The sequence below is a fragment of the Lissotriton vulgaris genome, unplaced genomic scaffold, assembly GCF_964263255.1.
Source record: "Lissotriton vulgaris unplaced genomic scaffold, aLisVul1.2 SCAFFOLD_3639, whole genome shotgun sequence".
In the NCBI taxonomy this organism is placed as follows: domain Eukaryota; kingdom Metazoa; phylum Chordata; class Amphibia; order Caudata; family Salamandridae; genus Lissotriton; species Lissotriton vulgaris.
Genome location: NW_028241210.1, coordinates 90,468 through 115,988, shown reverse-complemented (window position 1 = coordinate 115,988; position 25,521 = coordinate 90,468). Strand labels below are relative to the sequence as shown.

The 25,521-nt window shown below is 50.8% G+C and overlaps 1 protein-coding gene across 2 annotated transcripts in view; it reads left to right on the top strand.

Annotated features, from left to right (window-relative positions):
- LOC147672018 (mitochondrial coenzyme A diphosphatase NUDT8-like) overlaps positions 1-25,521 on the top strand; it is a 140,774-nt gene that overhangs the window by 80,711 nt on the left and 34,542 nt on the right. For both annotated transcript variants that reach the window (XM_086948050.1, XM_086948049.1), the window contains exons 3-4: positions 2,941-3,073; positions 15,917-15,994. In XM_086948050.1, coding sequence (XP_086804176.1) covers positions 2,941-3,073; positions 15,917-15,994 — 211 coding nt within the window. The remainder of the gene's footprint in view (positions 1-2,940; positions 3,074-15,916; positions 15,995-25,521) is intronic.

Sequence of the window (25,521 nt, the reverse complement as noted above, 5' to 3'; positions counted from 1 at the left end):
AGGCAAGGGGGGCAGGGGGAGAGAAGGCAAGGGGGGCAGAGAGACATGGAGAGGGAGGATAGAGGGCAGGAGGAAGAGCTGAGTGTGGAGAGAAGGCAAGGGAGGCAGAGAGACATGGAGAGGGAGGTTAGAGGAGAGGAGAAAGAGCTGAATGTGGAGAGAAGGCAAGGGGGGCAGAGAGACATGGAGAGGGGGATAGAGGGGAGGAGAAAGAGCTGAATGTGGAGAGAAGGCAAGGGGGGCAGAGAGACATGGAGAGGGGGGATAGAGGGGAGGAGAAAGAGCTGAATGTGGAGAGAAGGCAAGGGAGGCAGAGAGACATGGAGAGGTAGGATAGAGGGCAGGAGAAAGAGCTGAATGTGGAGAGAAGGCAAGGGAGGCAGAGAGACATGGAGAGGGGGGATAGAGGGGCAGGAGAAAGAGCTGAATGTGGAGAGAAGGCAAGGGGGCAGAGAGACATGGAGAGGCAGGAGAGAGGGGCAGGAGAAAGAGCTGAATGTGGAGAGAAGACAGGGGAGGCAGAGAGACATGGAGAGGGGGGATAGAGGGGCAGCAGAAAGATCTGAATGTGGAGAGAAGGCAAGGGGGGCAGAGAGACATGGAGAGGCAGGATAGAGGGGAGGCAGAAATAGCTGAATGTGGAGAGAAGGCAGGGGAGGCAGAGAGACATGGAGAGGCAGGATAGAGGGGCAGGAGAAAGAGAAGGCAAGGGGGGCAGAGAGACATGGAGAGGGGGGATAGAGGGGAGGAGAAAGAGCTGAATGTGGAGAGAAGGCAAGGGAGGCAGAGAGACATGGAGAGGTAGGATAGAGGGCAGGAGAAAGAGCTGAATGTGGAGAGAAGGCAAGGGAGGCAGAGAGACATGGAGAGGGGGGATAGAGGGGCAGGAGAAAGAGCTGAATGTGGAGAGAAGGCAAGGGGGCAGAGAGACATGGAGAGGCAGGAGAGAGGGGCAGGAGAAAGAGCTGAATGTGGAGAGAAGGCAGGGGAGGCAGAGAGACATGGAGAGGGGGGATAGAGGGGCAGGAGAAAGAGAAGGCAAGGGAGGCAGAGAGACATGGAGAGGCAGAAAGAGCTGAATGTGGAGAGAAGGCAAGGGGGGCAGAGAGACATGGAGAGGCAGAAAGAGCTGAATGTGGAGAGAAGGCAAGGGAGGCAGAGAGACATGGAGAGGCAGGATAGAGGGGCAGGAGAAAGAGCTGAATGTGGAGAGAAGGCAGGGGGGGCAGAGAGACATGGAGAGGCAGGATAGAGGGGCAGCAGAAAGAGCTGAATGTGGAGAGAAGGCAGGGGGGCAGAGAGACATGGAGAGGCAGGATAGAGGGCAGGAGGAAGAGCAATGGACGGGGAAATAAAGGACAGTAGAACAAGGAGCACAGAGGGAAGGAAAAGAGATCAAGAGAGGTAGAAGTGAGTTCAAGCAGAGGGGAGTATAACCTGGCTGACGCAGATTAACAAACAAGCATTGGCATAGCAAGTAGGTCTTGCCTGCATGGGAGCTGTGGTTTTACAGCAGGGGAGCGGCAGTGCAGTGCGGCTGAAAGTAAAACGAAGAGCACTATGACTGGGCCTGGGCAATACAATCCGAAGTTGCGCAGATTTTATAATGACGCATTCCATTAAATGTTTTGTCTCTCACAGTTTCTTTTACTCTTAGACATTATTCGAGTTAGTCTCGGCAAAGGTTGGGGTTCAGTGTCTCACAGTTTATTCAATCATTATATGTCATACTTAGGGATTCTCCTCTCACAGGTAGAGAGCAGCTTGGCCTCCCTAAATGTGTTTCTTTTTTCTTCTCTTCCCCGTACACAGACTTTGTCTCTGGCACATGCAGGGCTTGATTTTCTTAGCTTCTTTTATTCTCCCCCTTGCTTCTAGATGATCTCTGCCACAGCTCAGCATTTAGTCTGCAGATTTCCTTTATTCTTAGGTACAGTTAATTCTCTGGCTTAGTCTCTCACATTTTCTTTTATTTGTCATACGTAGAGTTATTCTGGCACAGGTCAGGGTTCAGTCGCACACAGAGTTTATTTTCTCTGCTATAAGTTCGTCGTAGCCTCTGGCACAGGTAGGGGTCGAGTCCCTATCACCGTATCGTTGAATCCCTCCAATCCGTAGCCACAATCTCTTGATGTCTTTTTTTACACTCACTTTTTTGTGCAGTTAGGCATGTTTTGCACCATGAGGATTTCCTTCTCTAACAGGAGAAAGTTCTCAGTCACGTCTTCTTTGGACATCACTGCATGGCCGTCTTTGGAGACACCGCGCCTTCCTGCTCGCCTCCCAAACACCGCTGCATTTGAAGGCCTAGCTCCATGGTCCTTAGGGCACAATGGCCCACATGCATCAAAGCAAAAACCGGTCAGAATCTGCCCCTTTCCGACCGGTATGTTTGCATTTGGGACGCATCATCCCAAATGCAAAAATCGCAATTTAAGTAATCTCTAATTTGTGATTACTTAAATTGCCATTGCATTTAAGGAATTGCAATTTGAGATTCCTTAAATGCAATGCATTTAAGTAAAAAAAACGAGCAATAACGCTAATAGCAAATTACCATGAAGTTGAACTTTTGGTAATTTGCAAACACTTTGAAAATTGCACTAAAGTGCATTTTTCAAAGTTCCATTTTACACACACATCCCCTTGGGGCATGTATGTGTGCAAGATGTACTCTTATGCAGATTTCAGGGGTGCAACAGGGTGTCCTTTTGATACCCTGGCACCTTTGAAATTGCATTCTCAATTTGAGAATGTCTCCCCATTCATTCCTATGGGCCTCCAGGCCTATAGGAATGAATGGGGAAGCAATTTCTTCATGCATAGCCTTTTGCTATTCCTTATTAGCGAATCCTTATTTTTCGCTAATAAGGAATCGCAAATGGCATTGTCGATGCATGTGCCAGAATGTGTTTTAACTCGTGTTCTCTTCTGTTTCAGTTTCCCCGGTGGAAAGTGTGACCCTACTGACCGTGACCTCGTCCACACAGCTGTGAGGGAGGCACATGAAGAAGTGGGGTTCCAAGTACAGGAAGAAGCCGTCTGGGGTGTCATGAAGCCGGTCACTGCATTGGTAAGTTATGACCTCTGGCACCTCATCTTTAATTGCAAATGAGAGCTGGGCGCCTACAGGCCAGCATGGGCCCTATTCGTTAGACTGCGACCTTGGGTAAGATTCTTGCATGGGAGCATTCTACTCATTAATAGTAGAATGGACTTTGGGTGGGTAAACAAAGTTGTTGGGTCAGTCAAAATAATTTGTATTCTTCAAACCCAAGAGGAAGGCAATCCCTTGATGCAAATGCAACTGTCAAGTAACTCAATCCATGATACATAATCGATGGACTTTAAACCCAGTGTCATTTCTTGACAAATCCATGAATAGCTCTTTCACAGCCAGACAGCTTGTGTTGTCCGGTAGGTGAGTCCAGAAAGTTAATTCAGTCAGTAGCACACTTTACCTGTCACAAGGGGAAGTGACATCACAAGGGGGAGCAACAGTGGCAGAGTTTCCCCTACTGAAGCTGAGGGTGCAGTGCAGGTGAAGACTGCTACTTTTACCTAAAATATCTCAAGATGTTTTTGTTATTGTCCGATTTAGGGGAATACACAAAGTTGGTGCCGACTGGACTACAAAAGATTCTAGTTTTTGCCTCTCTTCTTACTGACCTCAACATTTTTGCACCACTTTGAGGTGTGCCACAATTGTGTGACTGCAGATCACTCGATGGTGCAACAACAGGAGCGTGGAGCCTCGTTTGGAATCCTCGATAAAGCCTTGGGCTGTATCCAGAGCTTGTCACAAGGGGGTTGTTTGTCGTCATCTGTAGTACAAGTCCCATTGGCTATAATACACTTGGCAGGCTGGGTATCAGTCACAATTGTTGGCGAGTATTTGATCCTCCAGACTCTAAATAAGGCCCTGTACATGTTTTATTGTCATCCATGGCTGAGTAGTTATCTGCTATTACTGGTGTGAGACTTCATTGGAGATCGCGATCCCACCACAATCCTCAGTCCAGACCCCAAAGGCTCCTTGACCATCTATCTGATGCCGACATTCATTCCCATCTGCTATCATACAACTTCACTCATAATGAGCCATCTGCCTCACCAATCAGTATCCAAACTATTCCCTCCAATCCATTTAGAGAACCCAGTGTCAATCTTAAATCGATGAACAAAGATAATCTATTACTTGTCCCCACATCACATAAAGAAGTAGTCTTACCAAATCGCATATGAAATCTATGCTTCTTAACTGTAGATCTGCAGTGAGACACGCAGCTGACATTGCCAACCTCATACTTATGCTTGAACCTGACCTGAACTGAAACATGGCTCAATGACACCTCTCATCCATTCTGGACATCCTAGTACCTCCTAACCATGACATTATAGATTGGATAGACCTGATAAGGTTGGAGGCGGCATAACTAGCATCTATTGTTCCATGCTCAACCTGAGACATGCATGAACTGCTCCTATGTCCTCCTGTGAATACCTTGGCATTAAAATTTGGAACAACAAGATGTTGGGTAAACTACAGACGATCTACCACCACTGGGAAATAACCTTCCTTTCATCGAACAAATTATAGAATTCATATTCTCTAACTCTGACCAACACCCTAACCCCAACGCAAATTCTCCGATACTGAACACCTTCAAAGCCTTGATTTCTGACCTAAACCTCACCCAATCATGAAATGGACCTACCCACAATAAGGGTTCCACCCTCTATCTAATCATAACTAAGGATAATGTCGTACAACTAGAAGCCATATCACCCATCGGATTCCTACCTAATCTCTATTATCATCTTGGAAAAAGCGGTGTTTAGACAAGATCAACCTTGTAAGACCAAAGAATGGTCCAGAGACCTGAGATTTATCAACATAACTGATCTAACTTCAACTAGCAGCAACCTCCTTCCTCCGCCCTCTCACATGAAGAATCTGAAGGATCTTACCGAACACCACATCCACTCCATGACAGAGATCTCCGAAACCACTCAAAAGAATTCCCAGCAAACTTCCAAACCTTGGTTCAATGGCTTCCTTAATAAAGAAAGACGTAAGCTAAGACTTGCTGAGAGATCATGGTAAAACCATCCTTCCATAGCAAACTTTAAGCAGTTGAGGGTGACAAGAAGATCATATAACAAACTCATCCATAGCCCCAAAGAACACTTTAGGTTGCAACTGAACAACTCCAAAAACAGACCCAAAAACAATGTGAACTCATTAAACAACAAGCTAGTCACTCAAATTGGTATTGGTATTGGTATTGGTATTTGTAAAGCGGGACTGTCGCTCCGGAAGGAGCATCCTGGCGCTGACTGGAAAGTATACATGAGGTTGAAATTAGGCAGGATTAGATGGCGTCCAGCACATACTCGTCTGATAGACTGAAGATCCATGTTTTTAGTTGTTTCCTAAAGTGGATTTCCTTGGTCAGGGACCTCAGGTGCTGGGGCATGGAGTTCCATGCTCTGGAAGATAGGTGGGTGAGGGTTTTACCCCCTTTAGTTTTTAAGTTGAAATTAGCTAGTTTTAGTAGGTTGTTATTGGAGGATCTCAGAGTCCTCTGGGGATTGTAGTGGGGGTAGCGTCTAATTAGGTATTTGGGGCCAGTGTGGTTAAATGCCCGGAATGCAACGATTAGGATCTTAAAAAGAATCCTTTTGTGCAAAGGCAACCAGTGGAGGGTTCTCAGAGCAGTAGATGCTGAAGACCTCCTGGGGAGTTTGAGCACCAGTCTGGCAGCAGAATGCTGGACGCTCTGCAGTTTTTTGAGTGTGACTTTTTTCACACCTGCCATTAGACCGTTGCAGTAATCCAGGCGCGAGAGGATTAGCGCCACAGCTACCGCCTTTCTAGCATCTGTTGGTAGGAAGTCAACATTTTTTTTGAGGGATTTAATGATTCCGAAGCAACTTCCTGCCACCTTCCTGACGTGTTGGTCGAAGGATAGGTCGGTATCGAAGGTGACTCCAAGGTTTCTTGCTGTTGTGACGGTCTTGGGGGGGCTGTGGAATCCTCTGGCCACCAAAGATGAGGACAGAAGTTGACATTTTTCCCCATGGGGAGGATTTCTGTCTTACTTGTGTTGCACTTAAGGTGGTTTGTTTCCATCCACAGAAAGACGTCTTTCAAGCAGTTTTTTAGATTTTGTTTGGCAGTCGTAGAATTCTCCTCTAGCGGGACTATGAGTTTGGTGTCGTCGGCATATGATGTAACAGTGATGCCGAATGATTCGATCAGGGAGATAAGGGGGATAAGGTAGACGTTAAAAAGCAGGGGGCTTAGGATGGAGCCTTGTGGGACTCCCGATCGAATCTTTTTCTCTGCAGAACTGAAAGGTCCTAGTGTGATGGATTGGGATCTTTCTGTTAGGAAAGATGTTATCCAGTCCAATGCCAGGTCAGAGATACCGATGTCCCTGAGTCTGTCCAGGAGTATAAGGTGGGAGATGGTGTCGAACGCTGCTGTGAGGTCCAACAAGATCAATACGGCGTTCTTTCTTTGGTCCTGTAGTAGTTTTATGGAGTCAGTCAATTCGATCAAGGCTGTTTCTGTCGAGTGCTGGGGGCGAAAGCCTGATTGTTGGGGGTGGAGGATGTTGTTCGTTTCTAAATGGTTTTTGAGTTCCCTGTAGACTATTTGTTCCGTGATTTTTCCCAAAACTGGGAGAAGTAAGATTGGGCGGAGATTGGTCAGGTCAGAAGGGGATTTGTTCGTTTTTTTCATTAAGGGCTTAACAATGCCTTGTTTCCATGCACTGGGGACGATGCCAGTGCTGAGGGAGGTATTTACTATTTTGTTTATGATGGGATTAACAGTTTCAATCAGTTGGTGAAGGATTCTGGGAGGGCAGGAATCGGAGGGGGCTCCTGACTTGCATGCTAGAATGACTTCCCTGGTTTGGGCTAGGGTAACCTGTGAGAACGTCTGTAGGTTTCCAGTTATTTTTCCTGCTTGTTCTGGAGGGATGGGGGGCTTTGGTATGGGGGAAAGTCTTTCTGAATGAGGTTGATTTTCTCTTCAAAGAAGTCTGCTATTTGATCGCAGAGATCTTGAGAGGGAGGTATTTCGGGCTGTAAGGCTTTTGGATGGGTGAAAGATTTCACTATTGTAAACAGGGTTTTTTGTTTTTGCTTAGCCTCATTAATGGCTTTGGTGTAGAACTCTTTTTTGGCACTTTTTATAATGGAGTGATAGATTTTCCTTAGTTGGACATAGGAGTTTCTGTCCGAACTATCATATGTTTTTCGCCATTTGCGTTCACCTTTTTTGCAGAGCAGATGGGCCTTGGCTACTTCTGGCGTGAACCAGGGGGCGTTTGTTTTGCCTTTAATATCAGTTTTCCTAGTGCGTTTGGGTGGAGCACGTACTCTGATTTCGTGTAGTATCCAGTTGTGGAAGGATTGGGAGTCTTGTTCCACGTTACCAGTCAGGCTAGGAGTCTGAGTCTCAAAGGTAGGTTTGAGTTTAAAGGTGTCTTCTACCTTTTTCCAGTTGACGTGGTTCTCTGGAGGTGAACTAGGTTTGATTGAGTTTTTAGACTGCGGGGTTCTAATGAGGAATGGGATCAGGTTATGGTCTGTCCAGATTTGTGGGACCGGTATGTGGGTTTCTAGAGGGGGAAAGTTGGTACAGACCCCGTCTAGAGTGTGTCCAGCTAGATCAAGGAGTCACTCCCTAGTGGTGAAGTTTTTTCTGCTCACCTTACTAATAAGACAAGGAAGATTGATTCCAAATTGCAACTTGCCTCCCAACATCCTCATACTCAGGACCAGCCCAGTCCCTCCCAATGGCTTCCCTTTTTGAATCTCCCTCTTTCTGACTAGACTATACTACAAAAAATAATGCATCATGGAATACCTTTAAACTACCAGAAGGTGCAGAGATACTGAAAACAATAACATTACTTTAACCATCTAACCACCTCAGTGATCCTCTACCAGCCAAATTCTACAAAGAGCTCAGATCATCCATTCTCCCACTCTGGTCTAAGATTGTCCATAAATCGCTCTCACAGGGCTTGATTCTGGACTCCCTAAAGATAGGTCAGGTCACCCCTATCCCAAAAAATAAGAATATAGGCGTCAGACCCCAACAGCTTCTGTCCAATTACAAACATCATGACTCTAGCCAACTCACTTGAGAAATGCCTAAATACACTCAACTCTGTAACCACATTGAGCCGTTGAGTCATGTTGCTAGGGCCAGTTACGAAAATCTGGTCCCCGGAGTGGTGACCAAATAGTTTAGGCGACTGCCCATCCTCAGTCAACAAAGTGAAACATCTGGGTATACTGGACAACAAACTATCATTTGACGCCCAGTCAAACAAAATGGCATCCACCGTTTGGTACATCATGAAAATGATAAGGAAGCTCCTGCCATTTATCCCCCTTGATTCCCGTAAAACTGTGGTAACAGCTCCGGCCTTATAAAGGTTAAATTATGAGAACGCTCTGTATGCTGGGATACAGGTCCAGCACCTAGCAAAACTGCAGCGCCTACAAAACGCAGCAGCGAGACTGATGCTGGACAGATAGTTCTGTGCCGATTGCACACAGACTAAGATCCCTCCACTGGCTTTTAATGGAAAAAAGAATACAACTTAAGTCTCTGTGTCTGGCCTATAAAGCACTTCATGGGTTGGGCTCTCAGTTTTTAAAAACTCATTTAAAATTGTATGAGCCTTCTAGGCATCTACGATCTAGCCAGGCTAAACTGATTCAGGTCCCAAAACACAAACAGGTCAGGTGTGTTGGGGGTGGGGGGAGAGGGGGGGGGAAGCTTTCTGCTGCATGCAGCTAAGGCCTGGATCCTCCTCCCAATCGCAATCAAAATAGCCCATTTCTGCTTTCATTCAGGAAAGAGGTAAAAACGTGGGTATTTACTTCCGGTTAGATCTTAGTCTTGACAGATCCCTGGTCTCTCTGAATCTATCCAGCTCCAAGACGCCCATGGGCAATAGCGCGCTCTATAAATTCATAAATCAAATCAATCAAATCAAATCATTCCAACTCCTTGATCAATACGATCAGGTTCAGATCAGGTCACAGCACGGAAACGGCTCTAACACACATTGTAGATGATGTCCTGAGACTGCCTGACCAAAACACGCCTTGCCTGCTTATACTTCTTGATCTCTCCTCAATCATGACAACATGATTGGTGTTCTTGAAAAAAGGATTGGGTTATTTGGCCCAGTCTTAAGCTGGCTTGTCTCATTGCTTCATAACAGAATGCAAAGAATAAAGTCAACTACTCCCTTTCTAACAGCATGCTGGTCTCTTTTGGTGTTCCTCAGGGATCCGCACTCTAACCCATGCTTTACAACCTGATCATGGAACCTCTCAGCGAAATTCTGTATTACTCAAACATACGCATTTACGCTGATGATACTCAATTGTACATGAAAATGTCCTCACCCGAAAACATCAAAATTCTTAACCTTGCCCTGCTGGAAACTCAACACTGACTGACACTCCATTAACTTATGTGCTCATGATGGAATTTCTCCTGATCACCCCCAAAATCATTCTGCCCCCATATAAGAATAACTCACACAACTTATGGCACTCAACTGCTCTCCACATGGCCTCAATCAAAAGTGGGTCCCCCCTCGATCCCGCCCCCCTCCGCTTCCTGAAAAAAGTGACCAGCACCATCACCCCCCCCTCACGGCACTTACCAACTCCTCCCTCTCGCAGGGCCTAGTCCCCCCCAGCTGGAAAGCGGCAGCGGTCAAAGGCCTACCAAAGAAACCTTCTCTAGACCCCCAGGACCTCTCCAATTACAGACCTATCTCCCTTCTCCCAGGAAATAGTAAGATCACGGAGAAGTTAGTGAACAAACAACTTTCACTATTCCTGGAGAACAACAACTTACTCGGGGTCTCCCAGACAGGGTTCCGTCCAGGCCAGGGCACTGACATCGCCCTCCTGGCAGCAGTGGAGAAGGCCAGAAGCATTCTGGACACGGGAGGATCAGTGGCTGTGATCATCCTGGACCTCAGTGCGGCCTTCGACACTGTGGACCACCTTACCCTAATCCAACGACTGGGAGAAATCGGAGTAAGGGGTACGGCCCTGAAGTGGCTAAAATCCTTTCTAGAAGGCCGATCCTTCCAAGTCTGGGAGAACGACAGCCACTCACACGCTATCCCCCTCCGCTGTGGAGTACCGCAGGGCTCATCCCTTAGCCCAACGTTATTTAACGTGTACATGGCCCCACTGGAGAAACTGGTCAGTCCGTTCGGCGTCTCAATCATCAACTACGCCGACGACACCCAGCTGGTGGTAACCCTCTCACACCCCCACCATTCCCCCTCTGACCTCCACAGTTGTCTCACGGAAGTCCACCGCTGGATGAACTCCTCCTCACTAAAACTAAACGGCTCAAAGACCGAGATACTGATGCTCGGACACAAAGGGCCCTCCCTGCCGCCACACCTCTGGCCCAACTGCTTGGGTGACCCCCCTGCACCCAAGGAAGAGGTCAAGAGCTTGGGAGTATGGATCGAAAACGACCTGAGCTTCAGAACACAGGCAAAAAAGACGGCAGGAATCTGCTTCAGACTTCTCAGGGCCTGCAGAAAGATCTTCCCCTTGCTCCCCGCGACCGCCAAGAAACTCCTGATTCAGGGCCTCATCCTGGCAAGACTTGACTACTGCAATGCAATCTATCTGGGAGCTCTCGAAGCCACCCTGAACACCTTGCAGAAAGTTCAAAACGCCGCAGCCCGCCTACTCACTGACACACCCGCCAGATCATCGGCAAAGCCAGCTCTTAAGCTTCTCCACTGGCTCCCAGTCAGAGAAAGGGTTGCCTTCAAGGCCCTCTGTCTGGCCCACAAAACCCTCTATAACAACGGCCCTCCCCTCCTCAAGGAATTCATCATCCCTTACAAAGCGGAAAGGGCCCTCCGGTCCAGCGGAGAGAACCTCATCACAGTCCCCAGAGTTAAAAAAGCCAGGTCCGGAGGCCGCCGCTTCTCGGTCCACACGGCCAAACACTGGAACAACCTCCCACGGAGACTGAGAACTGAACCCAATCTCCTCCAGTTCAGGAAATCACTAAAGACCCTTCTCTTTCCTCACCCATAACCCCCTCCATTGCTGAACCCCCCTTGAGTTTCTGGTTCTAGCGCTGGGATGCTCTAGGGTTACTACGATCTCTATAAAACCTTTAAATAAAAAAAAATAATAATAAATGTTGAATCCACATATCATTAGGCATAACCCTGGACAAATACTTGAAGTACAAGACCACATCTGTGCAACCACCAGAGGAGTCAATCACCAACTCAGCACTCTAAGGAGAATCAAACCGTTCCTGTCTCTAGATGAATTCCAGTCAGTAGTCCAATCCCTAGTTATCTCCTGTCTAGATTACGGGAGTACAACCCTGGCAGGGTTATCCAAAGCTACACTGGCCCCTTTAACCCAATGGCTGCTTATGACGGAACCACGTCGTCATGAGCCAGGGGCGGTGTGTGCTCATGACGGCTTGGTTCCGTCATGCTGCGGCTGCTCCGCCTACGCAGCATTAATTCCTTGCCTGAGTGGGCAAATTCATGAGCGCGTGGGTCCGTGACGGAACCACGCTGCCATGAGCACACCCCATCCGTGGCTCATGACGACATGGTTCTGTCACGAGCCCAGCGGCGCCGCGCTCACCCCCCCCAGCGCCGCGGCGGAATTCGCGCCGCGGCCAAGGGGTTAAAGGCTACACTAAGATCAGCTGCAAAACTCATCATGGGTTCAAGAACACATGATCACATCACACCAGATTTAATACAACTCAGTTGGCTCTTTATCTTGCAAAAAAACTTGAACTATCTGGTATGAGTTGGTCCCTAAGAAGTTCTAGCTCTCTACTGTTGAAACCGCAGAAATTTAAAAAGAAGAGAACCTGTAATCGCTCCTTCACCGGTCTTGCTACTGGAATATGGAACACACTCCCGCCTGAAACCAGATCTAACCCTTCGACCTGCTCCTGAATAAATACTGTCAATAAAAGACCTGAATCCACTCAAATTGACTTCGCCTTCATGTCTGCAGCTCTGGAAGCCTATTCTTCTATGCAATTTTGTTACTTGATATCTACTTAGTTTCTTGTTCTTCCTTTTCTCATTTTCTTTAGCTAACCTGCTGCTATAAGTACAGTATTTACTATATGCATGTCCACTTGCTTATCATGTCTGCTTCTCTGTACAGCACTCTGATACCCGGACGGTCATGTTCGCACTATTTAAAACTTCCCAAATAAATAAATAAAGGTCAAACATTGTTCCTGCCTGTTGGGGTTTCTGGAACAAGCCACTGTTCCTGCTGCTACCTAAGTGCTTTCTGTGGTATGCTGATGAACCTTCTTCGCTGCCTGTGCTGTCTTCTGCCTCCTGCTTCTGTGTCCTCCTGTGACAGGACAAACTAGTGGTCAAGTCAGGTGACTGCGAATTTAGGCAGCAAGCTTTCTCACTGTTGATTTGAGAGTATGCACAGCACACCAGCGTCTCCTCTCCTCAGTCACTCACCATGCTGTCTTGGCAAGACCATGAATTGGTTCCCTCCAGAACTAGGCAAAACTTCAGCATAGTCCCCCAGTCTAACCTGGCATGGTCGCGCTAAAGCGGCAGCACGCTTCTAAAGGCTATAACTTGGAAACCATCTGTCATGGATAAGAAATTTGGAGTATCACTTTATTTTGGGGTCTTGTCTATGGATTCCATCCATGAAGGAGACCAGAGTTCAATAACGCTGGCACTGAAGCTCAAGGAATTCCCACTCACACTAGTGTGTTGGTGCATGCAATGGTCAGCGACAGGCCTGGCTCCCTTAAGTGGGTTTCCACCCATTATTTCTGCTCGTTTTTCAGACTTAGATGCAGATGTCAAAGATTCTCCTTTGTAGGTGATTTAACACAGTTCCTGACAATTATCTCTATACCGTTGGCCAGAGTTTTTGTGACTCAGACTTGAAATGAAATGAAATGAAAAGAAATTAAATTTTAATTTGTAACACACGCTAATACCCAAGGACTTCTAGGCGCAGCGGAGTCTACAGGAGGTTCCCCTATGAAGAAACAACTGGGTTTTTTTTTTGTCTCAGGCTAGTTGTTAAACAGTCAGGTTTTTAAATTTTGCAGGACGCCAAGAGATTGCTTTCCTTCTTTAATGCCAATGGTAGAGAGTTCCACAGGCTCACGTCACAGTGTCTGCAATGAAGCTTCTTCCCAGCCAGGTGGCAGTTTTTACTCTTGGGATTACAAGATTAGAGAATGCCGCTGATCGGAGCTGGTTCTCAGGGAGGTACTACCTGAATCTGTGAGAAAAACAGTCAGAGCTAAGAGCGTGTAGGGCTTTAAAGGCAATACAAAGGGCCTTAAATTCAACTAGTCTCATAACAGGCGGCCAGTGCAGGATTGGCAGCACATAAGCCACTGACTGATGCTTTTGGGATGGTAAACAGCACTGCTGCTGCATTTAGATAGACCTGCAGTTTGTTTAGGAATCTTTATTTAATATTGAGAAATAGGGTGCTGCGATAATCAAACTTTTACGGAATGAGTGCCAAGACCACCGCTTTTTGAAGCTCTAGTGGATAAAAGGTAGTGCTTTCCTGAGAGTTTTAATCATGAAGAAGCAGGAGGAGGTGATAGCATTTATTTGCCCTTCAAAGGACAGCTTGGAGTCGAAGTAAACTCCTAGATTCTTTACCTTGGTGACTGGATTGGGGATTTCTCCTAGTTCCTGCGGCCACCAGCTTGGTGTCCAAAAGGAGGTATCACGTTCAAATAAAAGCACCTCAGTTTTTCCTGTATTCAGCTACAGATAGTTTTTGGACAACCAATTCTCAACTTCCTGCCTACAGTTGTGAAATCTGGACGCAGTGGTGGTTGGGGCCCTACAAAGGATGCCATGATATGCGTGTCATTGGCATAAGATACCGTCTCAAAAACACATGACTTTAAGTGAGCAGAGGGGGGCGACGTAAAGATTAAAAAGGGTCGGACTCCGAGAGGAGCCCTGCGGCACCCCGCAAGGAAAAGAGAACAAGGAGGACTTCAACCCTCTAAGCTCTACCAGTTGCTCATCTTTAAGAAAGGATTTCAGTAAGTCCAGCGCCCTGCCCCTGATGTCCAAAGAAAAGAGTTGACCGAGGAGCAGTTCATGATCAACCATGTTGAAGGCCGCAAGAGATCCAGCAGGAAATCCCTTATTTCCTCCGACACATTAATCAGGGCCTACTCTGTACTGTATTGACTTCTGAAGCCATATTGAGAACTGTCAAGGAGTTTGTTATCTTTGATGAACTGGGTTAGATCTGTGTTCATCGCCTTCTCAACAATTTTAGCTGGGAAAGGTAATAGAGAGATCAGCCAAGTTGTTATGGCCTATATTATTCAAAATTGGTTTCTTTAGCAGTGGGAGGATGGATGCCCTCTTCCATTGATTCGGATGAAACCCATCTGAAAGCATTCTGTTAAAGATACCTTTCAGGCAACTGGCTGTAACATTTGGAACCGAATGAAGGACCTTTGAAGGGCACGGTCCCAGGGTGATCCAGATCTCGTCTGGCTAAGAATAATCAAGATCAGTGATTCTGGAATGTGTCAAAAAGGGCGTAGTGACTACCGGGGTAACTTTGCCATTTAAACCCTCCGACGTGGAGGGGGTTGGGACCCTCTAAGCGCACTCCTGTCGCTTGATGTGTGGAGGAGAAAGAGTCCGAGACTACTTTGACTTTTGCCTGGAAGAAATTGCTAGCAAATCGCAGAATTCTTGACCTACTCCCATGTTTTTCTGTGCAGGGAGTTTACTCCGCTTCTGTACTGTAGAAAAAGCTCTTCAGGAGAGTTGAGGGAGGTCCTGATTTTAGTGGAGAAGTAGCATTTGTTAGCGGTGGAAATTTTGATTTTGTACTCCATGATGGCTAGGAAGAGGAGGGGTGGTAGATGCGCCAAATACAACGGACTCTGAGTCAAAGGTACAAAAGAAAAAGAGAGGCATTCCCATGCAGCTCCTGCACAAACCTTTGCAGGAACACTACTGGGACAGAATGAAGCAGGAAGGGGTAGAAACTGTGCCCTTCAAAGGGGCCTCTTCCCTCGTTTAGTTTCTTCCTTTCACAGAAGCCTGCTTCCCTTCAAAGGACCTCAGGAAAGTTCCTAAGTGTACCTCACTGTCTGGCAAGCTTTCTCTTCATCCCCCATGTTGTTTACCATCCTCGTTACAGGAGATCCAACAGTATTTCTCTCCACATAGAGGCACAGCAGGCTCACTCCATTCTCACTCTAACCAACAAATGCAAACTATTGACGCTGAATCTTCAGTGCACGTGCACGAACTGGCCGTGGGTGGCCCCTCTTACACTAATGAGTGTGCGCTGAGTTCCAGCTCATTATCCAATTTTATGAGAGATTATAGTGGGTGTAACTACAGAGAGGAGACTCACAGCTCAAGAGAGGTTAAAATACCAGAGCCAAAAAGTGACATACTAGACATTTCCATGGGTTAGAACCTGCTCTTTCTCAACAACTTCAGCTTCTGGGAAGTGTGAGACGTGCAAGTGTGGGCAGCTTCCCACTGGTACAAGTTTTCGTAGATGTACAGGAGGGTCCCCCATGGAGCAAGCTGTGTGTGTGTTTCTGCGTGTGTGTGCGCACGTGCGCGAGCAACCCATAATAGAAAAGCGGTGATAGGCCTGCAGGTAAAACACTGCTCCATTGATGGGGTGGTCTGTTTTTGGGTGCTTCTGGGATAGACTGAACAGCACGACAGGATTTCTTTTTTTCATCCAGAAGAAGCACGCCCCACAAGCATGTTGTTGAGCCCCAGGATAATTCACTTTGTGGCGCCATATGTTCTCACCACTTTTCTTTCTCCTTTCTCACCAGGGAGGGATGGTGGTTGCTCCAGTGATAGCATACGTTGGACCTCTGGAGTCCCTTTCTCTTACTCTCAGCTCCAGTGAGGTAAGAAGGTTTGCACTATACAATGTCTCCAATACTGGCATCATTTGAGAGGATTCTACTCCTTCATATGTGGTCTAACTTTCTGTGCTGCTCAAGGTCTTAGCTGTCTTACCATGCAACGCCTCTGTCTCTTTAGCACCCAGCACTCCTGCTAGAAGTCGTTGTGCCCCTAAAGGTGGTACCTTGTAGATGTTGCCCCAAGTATGGTGTTCCTGGGAAATGTACCATTCTATGCACTATTTGTACTTTTACTAGTGTTTTCTGCTGTTCATTTTGTGATGAGCTCTGTGCTGCTGGAGGGGCTGTACATGGTTCTCAGGACTGTTTGCTCCCTGGGGTCTGTGATTCTCCGGGCGCTGCCCAGGGTTCTAGGCAGTGCTGTGCTGCTGGACGTGGGGGTGATGTGCTGTGAGCTCTGTGCTGCTGGAGGGGCTGCACATGGTTCTCAGGACTGTTTGCTCCCTGGGGTCTGTGATTCTCCGGGCGCTGCCCAGGGTTCTAGGCAGTTCTGTGCTGCTGGACGTGGGGGTGATGTGCTGTGAGCTCTGTGCTGCTGGAGGGGCTGTACATGGATCTCAGGACTGTTTGCTCCCTGGGGTCTGTGATTCTCCGGGCGCTGCCCAGGGTTCTAGGCAGTTCTGTGCTGCTGGACGTGGGGGTGATGTGCTGTGAGCTCTGTGCTGCTGGAGGGGCTGCACATGGTTCTCAGGACTGTTTGCTCCCGGGGGTCTGTGATTCTCCGGGCGCTGCCCGGGGTTCTAGGCAGTTCTGTGCTGCTGGACGTGGGGGTGATGTGCTGTGAGCTCTGTGCTGCTGGAGGGGCTGTACATGGATCTCAGGACTGTTTGCTCCCTGGGGTCTGTGATTCTCCGGGCGCTGCCCAGGGTTCTAGGCAGTTCTGTGCTGCTGGACGTGGGGGTGATGTGCTGTGAGCTCTGTGCTGCTGGAGGGGCTGTACATGGTTCTCAGGACTGTTTGCTCCCTGGGGTCTGTGATTCTCCGGGCGCTGCCCAGGGTTCTAGGCAGTTCTGTGCTGCTGGACGTGGGGGTGATGTGCTGTGAGCTCTGCGCTGCTGGAGGGGCTGTACATGGTTCTCAGGACTGTTTGCTCCCTGGGGTCTGTGATTCTCCAGGCGCTGCCCAGGGTGCTAGGCAGTTCTGTGCTGCTGGACGTGGGGGTGATGTGTTGTGAGCTCTGTGCTGCTGGAGGGGCTGCACATGGTTCTCAGGACTGTTTGCTCCCTGGGGTCTGTGATTCTCCGGGCGCTGCCCAGGGTTCTAGGCAGTTCTGTGCTGCTGGACGTGGGGGTGATGTGCTGTGAGCTCTGTGCTGCTGGAGGGGCTGTACATGGTTCTCAGGACTGTTGCGCTCCCTGGGGTCTGTGATTCTCCAGGCGCTGCCCAGGGTGCTAGGCAGTTCTGTGCTGCTGGACGTGGGGGTGATGTGCTGTGAGCTCTGTGCTGCTGGAGGGGCTGTACATGGTTCTCAGGACTGTTTGCTCCCTGGGGTCTGTGATTCTCCGGGCGCTGCCCAGGGTTCTAGGCAGTTCTGTGCTGCTGGACGTGGGGGTGATGTGCTGTGAGCTCTGTGCTGCTGGAGGGGCTGTACATGGATCTCAGGACTGTTTGCTCCCTGGGGTCTGTGATTCTCCGGGCGCTCTCCAGGGTTCTAGGCAGTGCTGTGCTGCTGGACGTGGGGGTGATGTGCTGTGAGCTCTGTGCTGCTGGAGGGGCTGTACATGGTTCTCAGGACTGTTTGCTCCCTGGGGTCTGTGATTCTCCGGGCGCTGCCCAGGGTTCTAGGCAGTTCTGTGCTGCTGGACGTGGGGGTGATGTGCTGTGAGCTCTGTGCTGCTGGAGGGGCTGTACATGGTTCTCAGGACTGTTGCGCTCCCTGGGGTCTGTGATTCTCCAGGCGCTGCCCAGGGTGCTAGGCAGTGCTGTGCTGCCGGACGTGGGGGTGATGTGCTGTGAGCTCTGTGCTGCTGGAGGGGCTGTACATGGTTCTCAGGACTGTTTGCTCCCTGGGGTCTGTGATTCTCCGGGCGCTGCCCAGGGTTCTAGGCAGTTCTGTGCTGCTGGACGTGGGGGTGATGTGCTGCTAGAAGCTGCTGGAGGGGCTGTACATGGTTCTCAGGACTGTTTGCTCCCTGGGGTCTGTGATTCTCCGGGCGCTCTCCAGGGTTCTAGGCAGTGCTGTGCTGCTGGACGTGGGGGTGATGTGCTGTGAGCTCTGCGCTGCTGGAGGGGCTGTACATGGATCTCAGGACTGTTTGCTCCCTGGGGTCTGTGATTCTCCGGGCGATGCCCAGGGTTCTAGGCAGTTCTGTGCTGCTGGACGTGGGGGTGATGTGCTGTGAGCTCTGTGCTGCTGGAGGGGCTGTACATGGATCTCAGGACTGTTTGCTCCCTGGGGTCTGTGATTCTCCGGGCGCTGCCCAGGGTGCTAGGCAGTTCTGTGCTGCTGGACGTGGGGGTGATGTGCTGTGAGCTCTGTGCTGCTGGAGGGGCTGTACATGGATCTCAGGACTGTTTGCTCCCTGGGGTCTGTGATTCTCCGGGCGCTGCCCAGGGTTCTAGGCAGTTCTGTGCTGCTGGACGTGGGGGTGATGTGCTGTGAGCTCTGTGCTGCTGGAGGGGCTGTACATGGTTCTCAGGACTGTTTGCTCCCTGGGGTCTGTGATTCTCCGGGCGCTGCCCAGGGTTCTAGGCAGTTCTGTGCTGCTGGACGTGGGGGTGATGTGCTGTGAGCTCTGCGCTGCTGGAGGGGCTGTACATGGATCTCAGGACTGTTTGCTCCCTGGGGTCTGTGATTCTCCGGGCGCTGCCCAGGGTTCTAGGCAGTTCTGTGCTGCTGGACGTGGGGGTGATGTGCTGTGAGCTCTGTGCTGCTGGAGGGGCTGTACATGGATCTCAGGACTGTTTGCTCCCTGGGGTCTGTGATTCTCCAGGCGCTGCCCAGGGTGCTAGGCAGTTCTGTGCTGCTGGACGTGGGGGTGATGTGCTGTGAGCTCTGTGCTGCTGGAGGGGCTGTACATGGATCTCAGGACTGTTTGCTCCCTGGGGTCTGTGATTCTCCGGGCGCTGCCCAGGGTTCTAGGCAGTGCTGTGCTGCTGGACGTGGGGGTGATGTGCTGTGAGCTCTGCGCTGCTGGAGGGGCTGCACATGGTTCTCAGGACTGTTTGCTCCCTGGGGTCTGTGATTCTCCGGGCGCTGCCCAGGGTTCTAGGCAGTGCTGTGCTGCTGGACGTGGGGGTGATGTGCTGTGAGCTCTGTGCTGCTGGAGGGGCTGTACATGGTTCTCAGGACTGTTGCGCTCCCTGGGGTCTGTGATTCTCCAGGCGCTGCCCAGGGTGCTAGGCAGTGCTGTGCTGCCGGACGTGGGGGTGATGTGCTGTGAGCTCTGTGCTGCTGGAGGGGCTGTACATGGTTCTCAGGACTGTTTGCTCCCTGGGGTCTGTGATTCTCCGGGCGCTGCCCAGGGTTCTAGGCAGTGCTGTGCTGCTGGACATGGGGGTGATGTGCTGTGAGCTCTGTGCTGCTGGAGGGGCTGTACATGGATCTCAGGACTGTTTGCTCCCTGGGGTCTGTGATTCTCCGGGCGCTGCCCAGGGTTCTAGGCAGTTCTGTGCTGCTGGACGTGGGGGTGATGTGCTGTGAGCTCTGTGCTGCTGGAGGGGCTGCACATGGTTCTCAGGACTGTTTGCTCCCTGGGGTCTGTGATTCTCCAGGCGCTGCCCAGGGTGCTAGGCAGTTCTGTGCTGCTGGACGTGGGGGTGATGTGCTGTGAGCTCTGCGCTGCTGGAGGGGCTGTACATGGATCTCAGGACTGTTTGCTCCCTGGGGTCTGTGATTCTCCGGGCGCTGCCCAGGGTTCTAGGCAGTTCTGTGCTGCTGGACGTGGGGGTGATGTGCTGTGAGCTCTGTGCTGCTGGAGGGGCTGTACATGGATCTCAGGACTGTTTGCTCCCTGGGGTCTGTGATTCTCCAGGCGCTGCCCAGGGTGCTAGGCAGTGCTGTGCTGCCGGACGTGGGGGTGATGTGCTGTGAGCTCTGTGCTGCTGGAGGGGCTGTACATGGTTCTCAGGACTGTTGCGCTCCCTGGGGTCTGTGATTCTCCAGGCGCTGCCCAGGGTGCTAGGCAGTGCTGTGCTGCCGGACGTGGGGGTGATGTGCTGTGAGCTCTGTGCTGCTGGAGGGGCTGTACATGGTTCTCAGGACTGTTTGCTCCCTGGGGTCTGTGATTCTCCGGGCGCTGCCCAGGGTGCTAGGCAGTGCTGTGCTGCTGGACGTGGGGGTGATGTGCTGTGAGCTCTGTGCTGCTGGAGGGGCTGTACATGGTTCTCAGGACTGTTTGCTCCCTGGGGTCTGTGATTCTCCGGGCGCTGCCCAGGGTTCTAGGCAGTTCTGTGCTGCTGGACGTCGGGGTGATGTGCTGTGAGTTCTGTGCTGCTGGAGGGGCTGTACATGGATCTCAGGACTGTTTGCTCCCTGGGGTCTGTGATTCTCCGGGCGCTGCCCAGGGTGCTAGGCAGTTCTGTGCTGCTGGACGTGGGGGTGATGTGCTGTGAGTTCTGTGCTGCTGGAGGGGCTGTGCATGGATCTCAGGATTGTTGCGCTCCCTGGGGTCTGTGATTCTCCGGGCGCTGCCCAGGGTTCTAGGCAGTGCTGTGCTGCTGGACGTCGGGGTGATGTGCTGTGAGTTCTGTGCTGCTGGAGGGGCTGTGCATGGATCTCAGGATTGTTGCGCTCCCTGGGGTCTGTGATTCTCCGGGCGCTGCCCAGGGTGCTAGGCAGTTCTGTGCTGCTGGACGTCGGGGTGATGTGCTGTGAGTTCTGTGCTGCTGGAGGGGCTGTGCATGGATCTCAGGATTGTTGCGCTCCCTGGGGTCTGTGATTCTCCGGGCGCTGCCCAGGGTTCTAGGCAGTGCTGTGCTGCTGGACGTCGGGGTGATGTGCTGTGGAAGCTGCTGGGTTTGGTGTTAGTTCTGCAGTGTTGCTGAGTGTGCTGTTCACACTGCCAGTTGTGCTGAGCTGCTGTAGGTGCGGTCCTTGTCACTCGGCAATGCTTTTCTGCTGGAGAGGATTTTCATACTTTCAGGGGTGCTGTGTAATCAAAATGTGATGCTTATCATGCTTCCACCACAGAAACAAACGGGTCCCTATGTTAAATAGCCCAGCCTCTAACGGGGGCCTTTACACACTTTATGATATAGGTGTTCCATCACCGAGGAAAACTCGAGCTACTCTGTTCATCCGATATATATTGACACACACCATTGTGAGTGAAAATTTACAGGACGGCCTCACACACCATCCAGGTGTCAGGCTTCCTCATCGACCATCCCACGTTCACCAAAGAATCCTCCAATGGCAAATGTACCCATACATGGGCTGCGGTTCAAGCATTAGCAGGAAACTGAGGAGAAAAAGAGAAGAGAAAGGGGGTCCAATGCTAGAAATCCCTACCGCCTACCGGTTAAATGTTCTATCCTTTATTCCTTGGTGGAGAAGGGATGGTTGAAAAGCAGATGGACAGTAATAGCCCTGTTATGGTGCTAATTGTCCGATTATAAACAATCAGGTCTGTTTAATCAATCAGGTTGACATGCTTCATCCCCCAAAGTGGCCCCTACAGGGGTCCCGGGCTTTCTACAGGACCAAATTAAACCCTATAAGTCCCTACAGTGCTTCCCTATTACTTGCGTGCTAATTTACATGCATACAATACCTTATTGGCCCTTAGTCCATGCCGGGTCCTTCTGTGCCAAGAGGAAACTATCCTGTATCGCTAAATCATGTGACTCATGGCGGGGTGGGGAGGGAGTCCTGTAGTCACAGCTTCAACAAGGACCTCCTTCTCTGGATCCCCTCCAGTGTATCCCTATCCTCCTCCTGATGATGCCGTCCCTTTTGTGTTTTGCCAGCCTTGTCATGCGACTGGTGCTGTCCTGCTAGAAATGCTGCTTGGTGTTTAAGGTACTGTATTGCGTGAGATATTTGGGATTTCAAGGTTACTGTTGTGCTGGAGGTGCTGTCCCTTGTGTTATCTGGTGACATGCCTCATGGGTTCCTCCTTGACCATCTGTGATATTGCGCTGCTTGGGGTGGGTGCTGGGACATCTGTCGTCAGCGTTGGTGGGGTCCTCCTGGCCGTGTTATTCAAGGTGTGAGGTGAGATGCTGCTGGAGGTGCTGTCCATGGCGTTAACAGGTGTTGTGCTGCATGGATTCTTCTTTGACCGTCTGTGATATTGTGCTGCTCGGGGTGGGTGCTGGGGCATCTGTCGTCAGCTTTGGTGGGTGCTCCTGGCCGTGCTCTTCAAGGTATAGAGTGAGGTGCTGCTGGAGATGCTGTCCATGGCGTTAACAGGTGTTGTGCTGCATGGATTCTTCTTTGACCGTCTGTGATATTGTGCTGCTCGGGGTGGGTGCTGGGGCATCTGTCGTCAGCGTTGGTGGGGTCCTCCTGGCCGTGCTCTTCAAGGTATAGAGTGAGGTGCTGCTGGAGATGCTGTCCATGGCGTTAACAGGTGCTGTGCTGCATGGATTCTTCTTTGACCGTCTGTGATATTGTGCTGCTCGGGGTGGGTGCTGGGGCATCTGTCGTCAGCTTTGGTGGGGTCCTCCTGGCCGTGCTCTTCAAGGTATAGAGTGAGGTGCTGCTGGAGATGCTGTCCATGGCGTTAACAGGTGTTGTGCTGCATGGATTCTTCTTTGACCGTCTGTGATATTGTGCTGCTCGGGGTGGGTGCTGGGGCATCTGTCGTCAGCGTTGGTGGGGTCCTCCTGGCCGTGCTCTTCAAGGTATAGAGTGAGGTGCTGCTGGAGATGCTGTCCATGGCGTTAACAGGTGTTGTGCTGCATGGATTCTTCTTTGACCGTCTGTGATATTGTGCTGCTCGGGGTGGGTGCTGGGGCATCTGTCGTCAGCTTTGGTGGGGTCCTCCTGGCCGTGCTCTTCAAGGTATAGAGTGAGGTGCTGCTGGAGATGCTGTCCATGGCGTTAACAGGTGTTGTGCTGCATGGATTCTTCTTTGACCGTCTGTGATATTGTGCTGCTCGGGGTGGGTGCTGGGGTAGCTTTCGTCAGCTTTGGTGGGATCCTCCTGGCCCTGCTCTTCAAGGTATAGAGTGAGGTGCTGCTGGAGATGCTGTCCATGGCGTTAACAGGTGTTGTGCTGCATGGATTCTTCTTTGACCGTCTGTGATATTGTGCTGCTCGGGGTGGGTCCTGGGGTAGCTTTCGTCAGCTTTGGCGGGGTCCTCCTGGCCGTGCTCTTCAAGGTATAGAGTGAGGTGCTGCTGGAGATGCTGTCCATGGCGTTAACAGGTGTTGTGCTGCATGGATTCTTCTTTGACCGTCTGTGATATTGTGCTGCTCGGGGTGGGTGCTGGGGCATCTGTCGTCAGCTTTGGTGGGGTCCTCCTGGCCGTGCTCTTCAAGGTATAGAGTGAGGTGCTGCTGGAGATGCTGTCCATGGCGTTAACAGGTGTTGTGCTGCATGGATTCTTCTTTGACCGTCTGTGATATTGTGCTGCTCGGGGTGGGTGCTGGGGCATCTGTCGTCAGCGTTGGTGGGGTCCTCCTGGCCGTGCTCTTCAAGGTATAGAGTGAGGTGCTGCTGGAGATGCTGTCCATGGCGTTAACAGGTGTTGTGCTGCATGGATTCTTCTTTGACCGTCTGTGATATTGTGCTGCTCGGGGTGGGTGCTGGGGCATCTGTCGTCAGCTTTGGTGGGGTCCTCCTGGCCGTGCTCTTCAAGGTATAGAGTGAGGTGCTGCTGGAGATGCTGTCCATGGCGTTAACAGGTGTTGTGCTGCATGGATTCTTCTTTGACCGTCTGTGATATTGTGCTGCTCGGGGTGGGTGCTGGGGTAGCTTTCGTCAGCTTTGGTGGGATCCTCCTGGCCCTGCTCTTCAAGGTATAGAGTGAGGTGCTGCTGGAGATGCTGTCCATGGCGTTAACAGGTGTTGTGCTGCATGGATTCTTCTTTGACCGTCTGTGATATTGTGCTGCTCGGGGTGGGTCCTGGGGTAGCTTTCGTCAGCTTTGGCGGGGTCCTCCTGGCCGTGCTCTTCAAGGTATAGAGTGAGGTGCTGCTGGAGATGCTGTCCATGGCGTTAACAGGTGTTGTGCTGCATGGATTCTTCTTTGACCGTCTGTGATATTGTGCTGCTCGGGGTGGGTCCTGGGGTAGCTTTCGTCAGCTTTGGCGGGGTCCTCCTGGCCGTGCTCTTCAAGGTATAGAGTGAGGTGCTGCTGGAGGTGCTGTCCATGGTGTTAACGGGTGTTGTGCTGCATGGATTCTTCTTTGACCGTCTGTGATATTGTGCTGCTTGGGATGGGTGCTCGGGCAGCTGTCGTCAGCTTTGGTGGGGTCCTCCTGGCCGTGCTCTTCAAGGTATAGAGTGAGGTGCTGCTGGAGATGCTGTCCATGGCGTTAACAGGTGTTGTGCTGCATGGATTCTTCTTTGACCGTCTGTGATATTGTGCTGCTCGGGGTGGGTGCTGGGGTAGCTTTCGTCAGCTTTGGTGGGATCCTCCTGGCCCTGCTCTTCAAGGTATAGAGTGAGGTGCTGCTGGAGATGCTGTCCATGGCGTTAACAGGTGTTGTGCTGCATGGATTCTTCTTTGACCGTCTGTGATATTGTGCTGCTCGGGGTGGGTGCTGGGGTAGCTTTCGTCAGCTTTGGTGGGGTCCTCCTGGCCCTGCTCTTCAAGGTATAGAGTGAGGTGCTGCTGGAGATGCTGTCCATGGCGTTAACAGGTGTTGTGCTGCATGGATTCTTCTTTGACCGTCTGTGATATTGTGCTGCTCGGGGTGGGTCCTGGGGTAGCTTTCGTCAGCTTTGGCGGGATCCTCCTGGCCCTGCTCTTCAAGGTATAGAGTGAGGTGCTGCTGGAGATGCTGTCCATGGCGTTAACAGGTGTTGTGCTGCATGGATTCTTCTTTGACCGTCTGTGATATTGTGCTGCTCGGGGTGGGTGCTGGGGTAGCTTTCGTCAGCTTTGGTGGGATCCTCCTGGCCCTGCTCTTCAAGGTATAGAGTGAGGTGCTGCTGGAGATGCTGTCCATGGCGTTAACAGGTGTTGTGCTGCATGGATTCTTCTTTGACCGTCTGTGATATTGTGCTGCTCGGGGTGGGTCCTGGGGTAGCTTTCGTCAGCTTTGGCGGGGTCCTCCTGGCCGTGCTCTTCAAGGTATAGAGTGAGGTGCTGCTGGAGATGCTGTCCATGGCGTTAACAGGTGTTGTGCTGCATGGATTCTTTTTTGACCGTCTGTGATATTGTGCTGCTCGGGGTGGGTCCTGGGGTAGCTTTCGTCAGCTTTGGCGGGGTCCTCCTGGCCGTGCTCTTCAAGGTATAGAGTGAGGTGCTGCTGGAGATGCTGTCCATGGCGTTAACAGGTGTTGTGCTGCATGGATTCTTCTTTGACCGTCTGTGATATTGTGCTGCTCGGGGTGGGTCCTGGGGTAGCTTTCGTCAGCTTTGGCGGGGTCCTCCTGGCCGTGCTCTTCAAG